The following is a 15,572-nucleotide window of genomic DNA, read 5'->3' as shown; positions in this document are numbered from 1 at the left end:
TTAGGTCTTGTGAAGTTATTTTCACGCACGGATAGTTGTTCAAATTGATGTTCCTGGGGGAGGGGACGAACACTACAAGTTCCTGTGCTGCCATTTTGCTGACATCACTCCCAATTTGTCTTTTTAAATTGGGTGTCAAGAAACCTTATGGGGGCACCTGGGTGGCTCAGTCAGTTGGGTGGCTGCCTTCGGCTCATGTCATGATCCCAGGATGCTGGGATCAAGCCCCATGTCGGGCTCCTTGCTCAGCGGGAGCCTGCTTCTCCCCTGCCTGCCACTCCCCCTGCTTGTGCTCTCTCCCTCTGTGTGTCAATTAAATAAATAAAATCTTAAAAAAAAAAAAGCAAGCAAGCTTACAGTAAGGTTTGTGCTTCATCACAGATACTGTATAGGCTTGGGGCATATTTGTTTTTCTCCTTTATTACTTTTCTAAGCCTCTACTTTAGTGTATGTGAATTTCTGTTTAAGTCACTTCAAAGCCAGTAACAAGTAATTGTTGTTTGGTCTCTTTTTCGGTGCTCTAACTTTGTAAGATTGTAGGAAATGGAGGAAAAAATGCAGAAAAATGTATAATTTCATTTGGATCTGCACCCTGGTCATATTGGCTCCATATATATAGTTTATACCCTGAGTTGTGGGCAGAGGCAGCATCAGTTGGTTGAGCAGGGTTAGCTGCCCACTCATTGACCATTTTATTTTGTAACATTGTGCGAGAAAGAGTTTGAACCACATTTCATTTCTTCTTTGCTCTGTTTCTCCTTATCGTATAAGCTTCTAGACTTCTTGCCTTTATCTTTGTATTCCTAACCACAGACACTGTCTGCAGATGTGGAGTTATTTACAGACTTCTATAGAGAAGCTCTCCCTTGGATAACCATAAGTTGTGATTAAACAGAACACATGTCCTTTTGTTCTTTTCCTAAATAAAATAGAAAGGATTTAAATGATAGAAGTAGGTATACAATAGGGACAGTTAATTTTCTTAATTGCAGTAGTTTTCAGCAGCTAAGATTTTGCCATAATTTGTTGATAAGATGTTAGGATCCTTCCTTCATCTGTCTCTCCTGCCCAGTGGTAGACCCCAAACACACTTTTGATTAATTGTTCTTGAATTGGCAAAATCTCTCAGTAGTGAGTGTCTCATGTTAGTTTGAGCAGATAAAATTGGTAATTTGAATTACTTCAGAAATACTACAGAATACATTTTTTAGCTCATCACATTTGAGGTTTTAGTAGTTTGGCATTGCAATATGACATTTTAAAGTGTTTTACTAAGAAATTGATCCTCAGACTGAGCTTTGCACATGTGGCAGGAAAGAGGAAAAAAAAAAACCCATAGTAAACCAAGGAAACCTGTACCCTATGAGTCATACCCCAGGTGTACAGAATAGAACTTACCACAGGACCAGTTTCTACCACAAATGATTCACATGTCAGAAATCTGTCATTATGAGTAAGCAGAAGAGGAATCATTATAAATTGTTTCAGACCCTTGTTCTGTGAGACTTTAATGGAATGAAATACTGGGGTATTATGGACAAGCATTTAGAGATTAAAGCAAGGTCTTTATGACTTGTATGCACAACAATATAAACAATTTCTTTTTCTCTATTATGTGTAATTAGTTATGTTTTAGGGTAACCAAGCATTGTATCCTTTTAGGCTTATACTGATGAGGCTAGACTTAAGTATGTATGTCCTGAGACATTTGGAAAGTGTTTTAAATAAACAAAAGAACTGCAAAGAGAATTACACTACAGCTGTAAACGTGTGTAGTCTAGAAAGTATTTCAAATGTTTCTTCCTTACTCCCAGCACTCTGTGCTCTGTTCCTTCAAAAGTTTTCGGATTTCTTATTGAATTACCCTTTGTTTATTTAGTAAATGTTACCTATGAAATATTAACTGAAAATAGTATTAGAGTTTTTTTGCTAACATGAAAATACCAAGATGCATTTTAGGTTACGTTCTTTATGCTTTAGCTTGATCATATCTGTACTTTCAACAAAGAATATGGAGTAAGAATATATCTCTACTTGAAGATTTTCCAATTAATTTCTATATTTTTATCTTATAATTGAAAGCTGTGGTCCTTGACATAAATAAATAAAGCTAGATACTTCAGAAGACTTCGTGTTTTACATGCGTGAGCAGGTACTCATGCATGTGAATTGATGGGAGAGGAAGGAACATAAAAATGTAGGAAAGGAAATAGTTGGAACTAACTGATTTGTTGTAGTGTCCGCAGGGGCAGGTATAATTTGCAGGCTGTCAGATTCCATTATGGGGGCTCTTGCCATCAATCAGAGCTGACATTTGTATAGCAGAGGTTAGTATAACTGTAATTACATGTATGTTTATTGAATCTAAACCGTGTGACATTTTAACTTTATTCTTTAAATTAAAACATTTATGTAATTTATAAACTTGTTGGTTGAGTATTTTAAAAAGGAAGGAAGATAGAATTCCTAAATCTTGCGAACTGTTGGCTGGTCTACATCTATAACATTAGAATGTGATTTTAACAATTCCAGAATACTATTTTTGCCCGAGAAGATGTATTAAGCAAGCATTCTTGAATATTCCTCTTTAGTTTAATTAATAGATCCCTACCATTTTCAACTAAGTGTACCATATTTCGTTAATTGAAAGACATATTTTAAAAATTCACTTGATAGTGGAAATAGCCATAAAACAAGTAATAAAATGACAATAAATGCATATCTATCAATATTACTTTGAATGTAAACAGACTGAATGCTCCAATCAAAAGCCATAGGGTGACAGAGTTGATAAAGAAATAAGACCCATTTATTGCTGCCTACAAGAGACTCATTTCAGACTGTGAAAGACACTTGCAGATTGAAAGAGGATAGAGAAACATTTATCATGCAAAAGGATATCAGAAGAAAGCTGGAATAGCAACACTTACATTGGACAAAAGAGACTTTAAAACAATGACTGTAACAAGAGACGAAGGACACTATAAGAATAAAAGGGACAACCAAACGAGAGGATATAACAATTGTAAATATTTATGCACCCAACATGGAATCACCCAAATACATAAAACAGTTAATAACAAACATGAAGTAATCAATAGTAATACAATAATAGTAGGGGATTTTAACATTCCACTTACATCGATGGACAGATCATCTAAACAGAAAATAAACAAGGAAACAGTGGCTTTGAAAGACTCACTGGACCAGGTGGACTTAACATACATATTCAGAACATTCCATCCTAAATCAGCAGAATACACACTTTTCAAGTACACATGGAACATTCTCCAGAATAGATCACATATTAAGCCACAAAACAAAACTCAACAAATTCAAAAAAATCAGTCATACCATGCATATTTTCAAACCACAACACTGTGTAAACAGAAATCAACCAGAAGAAAAGATCTGGAAAGAGCACAAATACATGGAAGTTAAATAACTTGCTACTAAATAATGAATGGGTCAACCAAGAAATCAAAGAAGAAATCAAAAATTACATGGAAACAAATGAAAACAATGGTCCAAAATCTTTGAGATGCAGCAAAAGTGGATCTAAGAGGGAAGTCTATAGCAATACAGGCCTACCTCAAGAAGAAAGAAAAATCTCAGATAAACAACCTAATATTACAGTAATGGAGCTAGAAAAAGAAGAATAAACAAACCCAAACCCAGCAAAAGGAAGGAAATAATAAAGATTAGGGCAGAAATAAATGATGTAGAAACTGAAAAAACAACAGAACAAATGGATGAAACCAGGAGCTGGTTCTTTGAAAAGATCAGAAAAACTGATAAACCTCTAGCCAGACTCATTAAAAAAAGAGAGAGAACCCAAATAAACAAAATCACTAATGAAAGAGAAGAAATAACAACCAACACCACAGAAATACAAACAATTGTAACAGAATATTATGAAAACCTATATTCCAATAAATTGGACAACTTAGAGGAAATGAATAAATTCCTAGAAACATATAACCTACCAAAACTAAAGCAGGAAGAAAGAATATTTGAACAGACTAATCACCAGCAATGAAATTGAATCAGTAATCAAAAAACTCCTAACAAAAGTTCAGTAACAGCTTCACAAGCGAATACTATAAAACATTTAAAGAGTTAATACCTATTCTTCTCAAACTATTCAAAAAAACAGAAGTGGAAGGAAAACTTCCAAATTTATTCTCTGAGGCCAGTATCACCCTGATACCAAAACCAGTTAAAGACGCCACAAAAAAGAACTATAGGCCAGTATCTCTGATGAACATAGATGCAAAAATCCTCAACAAAATAGTAGCAAACTGAATCTACAATGTATTTAAAAAAAATCATACACCATGATCAATTGGGACATATACCTGGCATGAAAGGTGGTTCAGTATTCTCAAAACAATCAACATGTTATGTCCCATCAATAAGAGAAAGGATAAAAACCATATGATCATTTCAATAGATGCAGCAAAAATATTTGATAATGTGCAACATCCAGTCATGATAAAAATCCTCTGCAAAGTAGGTCTAGAGGGAACATACCTCAACATAGTAAAGGCCTTATATGGAAAACCCACAGCCAATATCATACTCAGTGGTGAAAAACTGAGAGTGTTTCCCCTAAGGTCAAGAACAAGAAGACAAGGATGTCCAGTCTCAGCACTTCTATTCAAAATAGTACTAGAAGTCTTAGCCACAGCAGTTAGACAACATAAGGAAATAAAGGCATCCAAATTGGTAAGGAAGGAGGAAAACTCACTATTTGTAGTTGACATGATGCCATATAGAGAGAAGAACACCAAAAAAACTACTTGAACTGATAAGTGAATTCAATACAAAAGGTATAGAAATCTATTGCATTGCTACATGCTAAAAATGAAGCAGTAAAAAGTAAAATTAAGAAAATAATCCTATTTACAATTGCATCTAAAACAATAACATATTTAGCAATAAACTTAACCAAGGAGGTGAAAGATCTGTACTCTGAAAACTATAAGACACTGATGAAGGACATTCAAGATGATGCAAAGAAATAGAAAAGACATTCCATGGTCATGAGTTAGAACAAATATTGTTAAAATGTCTCTACTACCCAAAGCAATCTACACATTCAATGCAATCCCTATCAAAATTTCAACAGTATTTTTTACAGAATTAGAATAAGCAATCCTAAAATTGTATGGAACCACAAAGACCTGAATAGCCAAAGCAATCTTGAAAAAGAAAAACAAAACTAGAGGCATCCCAATTCCACATTTCAAGTTATATTACAAAGCAGTAGTAATTAAAATAGTAGGGTACTGGAATAAAAAAACAAATAGATCAATGGAACAGAATAGAAAACCCAGAAGAAAACCCACAATTATATAGTCAATTAATGTTCAACAAAGGAGGCAAGAATATACAATGGGAAAAAAGAGTCTTCAAGAAATGGTTTTGGGAAAACTGGACCACTCTCTTTCACCATACACAAAAATAAATTCAAAATGGATTAAAGACCTAAATATCAGACCTGAAACCGTGAAAATGCTTGAAGAGAGCACAGGCAGTAATTTCTGACATTGGCTATCACAACATTTTTCTAGATATGTCTCCTAAGGAGAGGAAATAAAAATAAAAATAAACTCCTGGGATTACATCAAAATAAACAGTTCTGCACAGCAAAGGAAATAATCAACAAAACTAAAAGGTAACCCACCTAATGGGAGAAGATATTTGCAAATGACATAACCGATAAAGGGTTAGTATCCAAAATATATAAAAAATATATATACATCTCAACACCCCAAAACCAAATAATCCAATTTAAAAATGGGCAGAAGACATGAACAGACAGTCCTCCAAAGAAGATATACAGATGGCCAAGAGACACATGAAAAGATGCTCAACATCACTCATCAAGAGGGAATGCAAAACAAAACCACAATGAGATACCACCTCACACCTGTCAGAATGGCTAAAGTCAACAAAAGAAGAAGCAAATGTTGGACAGGATGTGGACAAAAAGTTACCCTTGCGCACTGTTGGTGGAATTGAAAATTGGTGCAGCCACTGTGGGAAACAGTATGGAGTTTCCTCAAAAAATTAAAAATAAAACTAACCTATTATCCAGTAATCAGACTATTGGGTATTTATCCCCAAAATACAAAAACACTACTTCAAAGCAATACATGCACCACTATGTTTATTGTGGCATCACTTACAAAGCCAAACTATGGAAGCAGCCCAAGTGTCCATCAATAGATTAATGGATAAAGAGGAAATGGTATACATAATGGAATATATTCAATCTTAAAAAGGAATGAAATCTTGCTGTTCGCAACAACATGGATAGAGCTAGAGAGTATAATGTTAAGTAAGTCAGAGAAAGACAAATACCATATGATCTTATTCATCTGTGGAATTTAAGAGCAAATTCATCTGTGGAATTTAATGAGCAAAGGGGCCTGGGTGGCTCAGTCGTTAAGCGTCTGCCTTCGGCTCAGGTCGTGATCCCAGGGTCCTGGGATCGAGCCCCACGTCAGGCTCCCTGCTCCGCGGGAAGCCTGCTTCTCCCTCTCACACTCCCCCTGCTTGTGTTCCCTCTCTCGCTGCCTCTCTCTCTGTCAAATAAATAAATAAAATCTTTAAAAAAAAAAAAAATGAGCAAAGGAAAAAAAAGAGAAACAAACCAAGAAACAGACTGTTAACTATGTTAACTATGGATGAAATAGGTGATGGGCATTAGAGAGTACACATAGATGAAAAATTTTCTTGATAGTGTTTTTTTTTTAACTTCTTAATGACATTTACAATGATGGTGCAGCTTATAATTATAATCAATGGCTCCTGAGATTTGATGAAATAATAGTGATACTGTTATTAATACCATTATTATTAGTAATACTATTATAAATCTATGGGATTTTAATGACTATATTTTGGTATTTTACCATTCTGGTTTTTTTTAAAAAATCATATAATTAGTTTAAACATTTTTCCCCATTTTTTTATAGTCTAAGTACAAATTTCAAAATCAGTTTTAAATATTATAAAGGAAAGAAAGTATACTTTTATTTTTTAAATTTCTTGTATTTAATATTTTATTTTTATTGCTGTAAAATTGGTTTATAACATTATATTACTTTCAGGTGTACAACATAATAATTTATTCTTCGTATACACTACAAAGTGATCACCACAGTGAATCTGTTTATCATTCATCACCATACACTTCACCACCTTTACTCATTTTACCCACCCCCAACCTCTTTCCTTCTGATAACCACTGATCTGTTTTCTGTATCGGTAAGTTGTGTTTGGTATTATAAGTGAAATCATACTGTACTTGTCGTTCTCTAATTTATTTCACTTCGCAATATCCTCAAGGTCTATCCATGTTGTTGCAAATAGTTTCCTTCTTATATTTTATGACTATTATTCCATTGTGTGTGTATATCTTTATCCATTCATTTTCTGATGAACACTTACGTTGTTTCCATATCTTGGCTATTGTAAATAAAGCTGTAGTGAACATAGAGGTACACATATCTTTTTAAATTAGTGCTATTATTTTCTGATAAATAAGCAGAATATCTGGAATATCTGGATCATATGGTAGTTGTATTTTTAATTTTTGAGGAAGCTCCATACTGTTTTCCATAGTAGAGCACCAGTTTATATGCCCGCCAACAAGTTTTCTTTTCTCCACATCCTCTCCAACACTTATTATTTCATATCTTTTTTATAATAGCCTTTTGATAATAGCCTCAGATTACTTTGTTTGTTTTGCTATTGAGTTGTTTGAGTATTTATTTTGGATATTAACCCCTTATCAGATATATGATTTGCAAATATTTTCTCCCAGTTGGTAGGCTGCCCTTTCATTTTACTGATGGTTTCCATTGCTGTGAAGACGCTTTTTTAGTTTGATGTAGTCCGCTTTATTTTTGCTTTTGTTGCCTTTGCTTTTGGAGTCAGATCCTAAAATCCAATGTCAATGAGCCTACTGCCCTTGTTTTCTTCTAGGAGTTTTATGTTATCAGGTCTTAAATTCATGTCTTTTATCTATTTTCAGTCAATTTTTGTTCATGGTGTAAGATAATGGTCTGATTTTATTCTTCTGCATGTGGCTATCCAGTTTTTCCAACACCATTTATTGAAGACTGTCTTTTCCCCACTGTATAATCTTGGCTCCTTTGTTGTAAATTAATTAACCATACATGTGTTGTTTATTTCTGGGCTCTCTATTCTGTTCCATTTATATATGTGAGTCTTTTTTGGCCCATACCGTACTCTTTTGATTATTATAGCTTTGTGATATAATTTGAAATCAGGGACTGTGATGCCTCCAATTTTGTTCTTCTTTCTCAAGATTGGTTTGTCTACTTTGGGTCTTCTTTGGTTTCATACATATTTTAGAATTTTTTGTTCTAGTTCTGTGAAAAATGCCATTAGGATTTTGATAGGGATTACATTGAATCTGTAGATTGTTTTGGGTAGTATGGACATTTTTAACAATATTAATTCTTCCAATCCATGAACACAGAATATCTTGCTAATTATTAGTGTCTTCATCAATTCCTTTCATTAACGTCTTATAGTTTTCAGTGTATAGATCTTTCACCTCCTTGGTTAAATTTATTCCCAGATATTTTATTCATTTTGATGCAATTGTAAATAGGATTATTTTCTTCATTTCTATTATAGTTTATTAATTTATAGAAATGCAATAGATTTCTATCTATTCATTTTGTATCCTCCAACTTTACTGAATTAATTTATTAGTTTTAACAGGGTATTTTTTGGTGGAGTCTTTAGGGTTTTTCTATATATAGTATCATGTCTTCTGCAAATAGTGACAGTTTCACTACTTCCTTTCCAATTTGGATACCATAGAAACAGAGGATCATAAGAGACTACTATGAGCAATTATACATCAGCAAATTGAACAACCTAGAAAAAATGGATAAATTCCTAGAAACATACAACCTACTGAGTCATGAAGAAAGAGAAAATCTAACCAGACCAATACATCATATTAATAGAATAAAAGAGAAAAATCATACCATCATCTTACTAGATGCAGAAAAAAAATCACTTGACAAAATTGAACATCCCCACATTCCCCCATGTTCTTTGAAGCATTATGAACAGTAGCCAAGACCTGGGAACAACCCAAGTGTCCTCCAGTGGATGAATAGATAAAGAAAATGTGATATATATGTACAATGGAATATTGCTCAGCCATAAAAAGGAAGGAAACGCAAACTTTTTGACAACATGGATGGACCTTGAGGACATTATGCTAAGTGAAATAAGACAGAGAATGACCAATACTGCATGTTCTTACTTAAATGTGGAATATAAAAAGTTGAACTTAAATAGTGGAGTGGTGGTTGCCAAGGGCTGGAGGTAGGGGAAATGGGGAGATATTGGTCAAGGGATATAAACTTACAGCTATAAGATGAATATGTTCTCAGGATCTGATGTACAGCATGCTAATTGTAATTTACAGTGCTCTATTATATACTTGAAAGTTATTGATAGAGTGGACCTTAAATGTTACCACCACACACACATATACACACGCACATAATTGTATGAGGGGATGGAAGGGTTAATTAAACTTTTTATGGTAATCATTTAGCATTATATGCCTGTATCCAATCATCACATGTGCGCCTTAAATTTACATATGTTACATCTCAATATCTCAAAGCTGGAAAATAAAAGGAAGAAGAGATGAAGTGACTTCCCTTAGGTCATAGTGTTTTAAAAGGTGAAATAATTATATTACTATTATTATTTATTATTACTATATAATGTTACTATTATTATTATTAATGTTTTTTAAGTGAATTTACCGGATGAATTGGTTCTGGCAGGTCTTAGGTCATTTGGTATTTCTGTCAAATGGATGAGCATTTTAAAACTAAATACACCAGGGGCGCCTGGGTGGCTCAGTCGTTGAGCGTCTGCCTTCGGCTCAGGTCATGATCCCAGGGTCCTGAGATAGAGCCCCACATCGGGCTCCCTGCTCGGCAGGGAGCCTGCTTCTCCCTCTCCCACTCCCCTTGTGTTCCCTCTCTCGCTGTGTCTCTCTCTGTCAAATAAATTTAAAAAATAAATAAATAAAATCTTAAAAAAAAAAACAAAAACTAAATACACCAAATTTTTGATCCAGTGGTAGTATATAGCATCACAACTATGCCATTTTCCCAGTGGACAGGATAAAATTAGAACAGTTTCAAGTAATGATTTTTGTATTTCTGAGGGAATAAGTACATATATTGAGAGAAATTTAAGCTGACAGTAAAAATGTTGACAGTTAACCCATGCCCCAATATAAGAGCAGATGGAAATGTCTTGCATGAGTTCCAATGCATTAAGCAAATGTGACACTTTATGTTCTAGCCATTTTAAGTTCAGGGTACTGAAGTGATGAATTAGTAATATAAATGAAGCCTTTTCTCATTATGCTGAAAGTAAAGTATAATAAAATGCTAAAATAGATTTTTAAGGTTTCCTTGGTATAGCTTTCTGATATCTGAAAAATTTGATTTTACAATTTGTTGCCACATTGTCATCTCTGAAAGTTAATTATAAGACAGTATTAGCCTAATAGTCTAAGTTCATGGTGAGGTAGGTAACCAAGCTTTGTATTTATTATTTAAAAGTGTGCCCTGTGTCATTCCTAACATTTGTGACTTAATAAGCTTGCTTATTTAAATTTTGATATTAAGTGTACAGTGTAGGAGAATTGTTTTGAAAACAGATCAGCATCCTTCCAGGATTTTTAATGAAAAGGGTTGTTAGTAAGTAATTGCTGGGTGTATTTATATTAATACATCTTGGATTATTTTAAATTTGTCATTATTCAAAGTAGAAATTCAATTTAAATTTGTTCCAAGAGATTTTAATTCAGTGAATATTTTTTATTTTTAATATTTTTAAGCTTTTTAGATCTCAATTTATTATACATCTGTTTATACTTAATTCCAGCAGCATATCTTTTCTATAAAATTTGATGTGATCTCAACATTGCCGTTTAGCTTTAGCAACTTTCAACTAAGTAGCTTTGGATTTATAGTATTTCATATTTTAGATATGAATTCCTTAATCTGATTCATTATAGTTTGTCAGTTAATTTCTGTTCAAGTACAGCTTCTAAATGTTGTCGTTGATACAGTCCATTTCATAATGATAGCATTGGTAGCTCTAATAATGCAACAGGTCGTATTAACAAATTTAGACTCTGGATTTTTAAGAATTTATATATAACTTGTACCAATCTAAAAAAAAATAAGATTATTATTGTCCCCATAGGTGACTTAATCAGACGTGAAATAACAAAAATGTTGAGAGAGCAATCTGACTCTCATCTCAGTTAACCCCTTCAAAGCACAGTTCAGTTGTGACTATCATCAGTCTCTAATCCTGATATACTGGCCATGAGAGGCCTTGCTTTTGATTTGTTATCTAGTATTCTTTGAATTATCCACATACTGGTTTATTTCCTAATGTAGTGTTACTATAGTAGAAGGTATATTAAACTTGTCATCTTTTTCTCTGCAACAGGATGATTTTAGAGGACACAAACAATTTAATATGTGAAAAGCAAAGAGAATTATCATTACAGTTTCACGTTAAATGGTCTGCTACTGTGAAGTTCACATAAATGCCTCAGGCTTACCTTCTGCTCTACACATCCTAGAATCTCCAGTGACTCAGTCCTTGGGTTGCCATTATGTGCCAGTTAGGCTGTATTATATGTATTAGTTTTGGGTATTAAAGAGTGCATATACTAGTTGATATTAAAGGGCAATTTTTTGAAAACTGTGTCATTAGTAAAGTTTCCTTCACATTTGGATAAGTATAAACAGGTGATCATTCCTAGAGTGGATTCTTGATTTCCTTTTTATTGCCTTTTAACACTTGGTTTACTTTGTTGTCCCTTTTCAAATAAAGACCATTATCAATGCATGCAGTTTAAAAGATAGAATCATTTGTTTTTATTTTGTTTTATTTTTTTTAAAGATTTTATTTATTTATTTGATAGCATATGAGCAGGGGCAGGGGAGGGGCAGAGGGAGAGGGGCAAGCAGACTCCCCACTGAGCAGGGAGCCCAAAGCAGGGTTCGATCCCAGGACTCTGGGATCATGACCTGATCCAAAGGCAGATATTTAACCAACTGAGCCACCCAGGCACCCCGAATCATTTGTTTTTTTACATCATAAGACACTTTTCAAAAAAGATATGTATTTTGTACACTTCACTACAATTTTTTGACAGACTATCATCATTGAGTTTTAAATAATGACTTAACATCACAACTTAAGTGAAGCTAAACGAAATGAAATATTACTCTTGAAGTGACAGTGTCTACAGTGAATTATATATCATTCCAGGATATTTTAAACACTTTTTATTTGATCTGTATAATCGTTGCCAATCATATTTCTTTTTTTTTTTTTTTTTATTAAAGATTTTTTTTTTTTTATTTATTTATTTGCGAGAGAGAGAATGAGAGACAGAGAGCATGAGAGGGAGGAGGGTCAGAGGGAGAAGCAGACTCCCTGCCGAGCAGGGAGCCCGATGCGGGACTCAATCCCGGGACTCCAGGATCATGACCTGAGCCGAAGGCAGTCGCTTAACCGACTGAGCCACCCAGGCGCCCCCAATCATATTTCTTTTTGAATGACACATTTGAAATTTATATTATCTATGTGACTTTTTCTTTTTTTTTTAATTTATCTTATCTTATAGATGCTTGTGACCACCCCAGAAAAATGGGATGTAGTGACAAGAAAGAGTGTCGGAGATGTAGCTCTTTCCCAAATTGTGAAGCTCCTTATTCTTGATGAAGTTCATTTGCTGCATGAAGATAGAGGACCAGTATTAGAAAGCATAGTGGCACGTACTTTACGGCAGGTAAGAGGAAGTTATTTTTAAGCTAATTTTGGAGGGACGATTAACTTTTTAAGCTTAAATATAGCATTCAAAAATATTAATATGTATTATTCATGGGAATAAAGTTAATTTTAGTGTGGAGAAAGTTTTAGGTATTTTGTTTTCATATTGAAAGTTCTCTTTCTTCCTTCCTTCCAAATCTTATTTTATTGAAGTCTCTATAAATTAACGAAAGTAAATACAGGAAAACTTTTAAGCCATTGTTGCAAAGCCAAGTCTAATAATTGACTAAGCAGTATTAAGATATAATAGAACATAGGCAAATATTAGTGATTTCCTCCACTTCTCTCCTGTCTGCACTTAACTTCTACCCCCTGAAAAAATCTGAACATGATTTATAATTTTTCTGATATACTAGATAAAATAAAATATAATCACCTCGTGTGCATAGTCTTAATCATTTTTTTTAAAAAAAAGACATGTATACGCTGTCTCTAGTTTCAGAGCTTTGTGGCTATTCATAAATAGTCCAAACAAAAATTGGTGAATTTACCAACGTATCGTGATTATTTTCTGCCAGCCCTTCTTTTCATTAAGTAAAAAGATAAAGTGTCTTAGAATACCCATGAGTATTAAAATGACATTTGTTGGTAGATTGTCCATGTGTAGAAAATAGATGAAAACTAGTTTTTCAACCTAGTCAAGAATTCTAATTCCTTCACTTTCCATCTCTTACTGTCTTTGATCCATATTCTCCTGGTTTTGTTTTCTTTCTGAAATAGCCAAGACTCTATGACCGATTTTTCTTTTGTCAGTGACCTTAATTTACTTACCCCTGACTACCTGGCAAAATTCCAACCATCAATCAACTGAACCATGTATATGCCTCTGCCAGGTGCTAAGCACTAGCAGAAAAGATCACACAGTGATAAGCAGAGTCACTTTACATTCATAGACTCCAGACTTACCTACCTACCTTACCTACCTGAACTTCTAAGCTGCTTTTCTTCTGTTTCCCTAAAGTAAGTCATTTCCAAGCTCACCAGAGTCCTCCCACATTCTTCCCTACCCTTCATGCCTCATTCTTACAGGACAGTATTTTTACTGAATGGAAATAAGAGTCCTTCATTCTTGAATTCCCTCAGTTCCCATCCGTTGCCCTTCTCCCCACCCAGAAAGAAACCTCAAACCCCTCCCCATATCTGTATTCATCATTCCATCCCTTGTTCTTCGGTTAGAGGCCCGGTCTCCACTTGCCTTGGACCCCATTCCTTTCATTCCCTCCATTATCCCTTTTCTTTCCTGTGTGTCTTTAACTTCTCCCTCTCAGTGGGTATTGTCTCTTCAGCTTGAAAGAACTGCGAAGTCCTCCTTTTTACCAAAAAACCTCCCTTAAACCTGTCCCTCTCCAATAACTTCTGACTAATAAAGCTCTTTTTACCACCTGTCTTCTGCAAATATTAATCTGTATTCACTATTTCTCTTTTGACTTCCAACCATTGCAGACTGGTTATTGTTCCAACATAGGTAATAAAATGTTTTTACCAGGATTGCCATTTATCAAATCAAAAAGACAGTCCTCAAACCAAATCTTTTTTTTTTTTACTTTTTAATACTACTCATTTGTGATATTTGATATAATTTATCATTTTCTCAGTCTTGAAACTTTTATTCCCTTTTGTTCCATGATGTCACCTTGCTCTGGTTTTCTTCACATGATTTTTTTTCCCACCTACTTAGCTGCTCTTACAGGCTCCCTTGCTATCTCCTTTTCTCATCCTTGAAATGTTTACATTCTCCAAGTCTCTGTCACTTGCCATCCTTTTTCATTCTGAATATATACACCTGGGAAATAAACACTTATTTGCCTGTGTTACCTAAATCTGTATAGTCCAAATCTTACCCCCTGACTTCTAGCCATATCCAAATGCAGTTGTACGTTTCTATGTTGATATCCCATAGACATCTTTTGTTAAACATGTCAGAAACTCCGCCGTCTTCGCTGTGTACTTATATATGGCATAATAGTCCATTTGGTTCTCAAGCCCAAATCCTGGGAGTCACACTCAAGTTTTTCTTCTTCCTTAACACTCTCCCTCACCCCAGTCATTAGTTAGATATCATTTCTTTTATATTTCATATGCTAAACAGCTCTGATCCAGGTCTAGGTATGGGAATTTAATATAAAAGATGGAGTGCAAAATTTTAGGAAGTTAATATTGCATTTTAAAATGCTTTAAAATAGTGTGTTTTCATCTGGTAAATCCACCATAAAATTCTAGATGGTTAATAATTTAGCTATATCAAACAAAACTCTCAGTACATTAAAGAAGATGTAAGAGAGCATTTTTTAGAGCTTCTCTAAGCAAAATGCAAAACTCCAAAGGTTATAAAGGGAACATGTGGTACATTTGGATATCTAAATATTAAAAACTTCTAACCAGTAAAGATGGCTCCAAAAAGTTAAAATATAAGACAGAATAACAGGTTATTTGTAGCACATAAAATAGATGTCTTTTATATTTAATAGTTATTATAATTAATAAGAAATAAAACTTCTTTAAAAATTTAGAGAAGCATTTCACGGTAGAAATAAACATACTGAGCATTATGGAAAAGATGCTTAAGAGGACATAAGCGTTTTATCAGATTGGCAAAAGTGAAAAAAGAATGTAATTTGAAAGCACTC

The 15,572-nt window shown here is 34.0% G+C and overlaps 1 protein-coding gene across 2 annotated transcripts in view; it reads left to right on the top strand.

The window, feature by feature from the left end:
- ASCC3 (activating signal cointegrator 1 complex subunit 3) overlaps positions 1-15,572 on the top strand; it is a 301,692-nt gene that overhangs the window by 101,596 nt on the left and 184,524 nt on the right. For both annotated transcript variants that reach the window (XM_006727550.3, XM_081828714.1), the window contains exon 11: positions 12,740-12,904. In XM_006727550.3, the coding sequence (XP_006727613.2) occupies positions 12,740-12,904 (165 nt within the window). The remainder of the gene's footprint in view (positions 1-12,739; positions 12,905-15,572) is intronic.

Source organism: Leptonychotes weddellii, chromosome 8 (genome assembly GCF_054177405.1).
Source record: "Leptonychotes weddellii isolate Sample4059 chromosome 8, ASM5417740v2, whole genome shotgun sequence".
Classification (NCBI taxonomy): domain Eukaryota; kingdom Metazoa; phylum Chordata; class Mammalia; order Carnivora; family Phocidae; genus Leptonychotes; species Leptonychotes weddellii.
The sequence above is the reverse complement of the archived record's forward strand: the minus strand, read 5'-3'. Positions and strand labels throughout refer to the sequence as shown.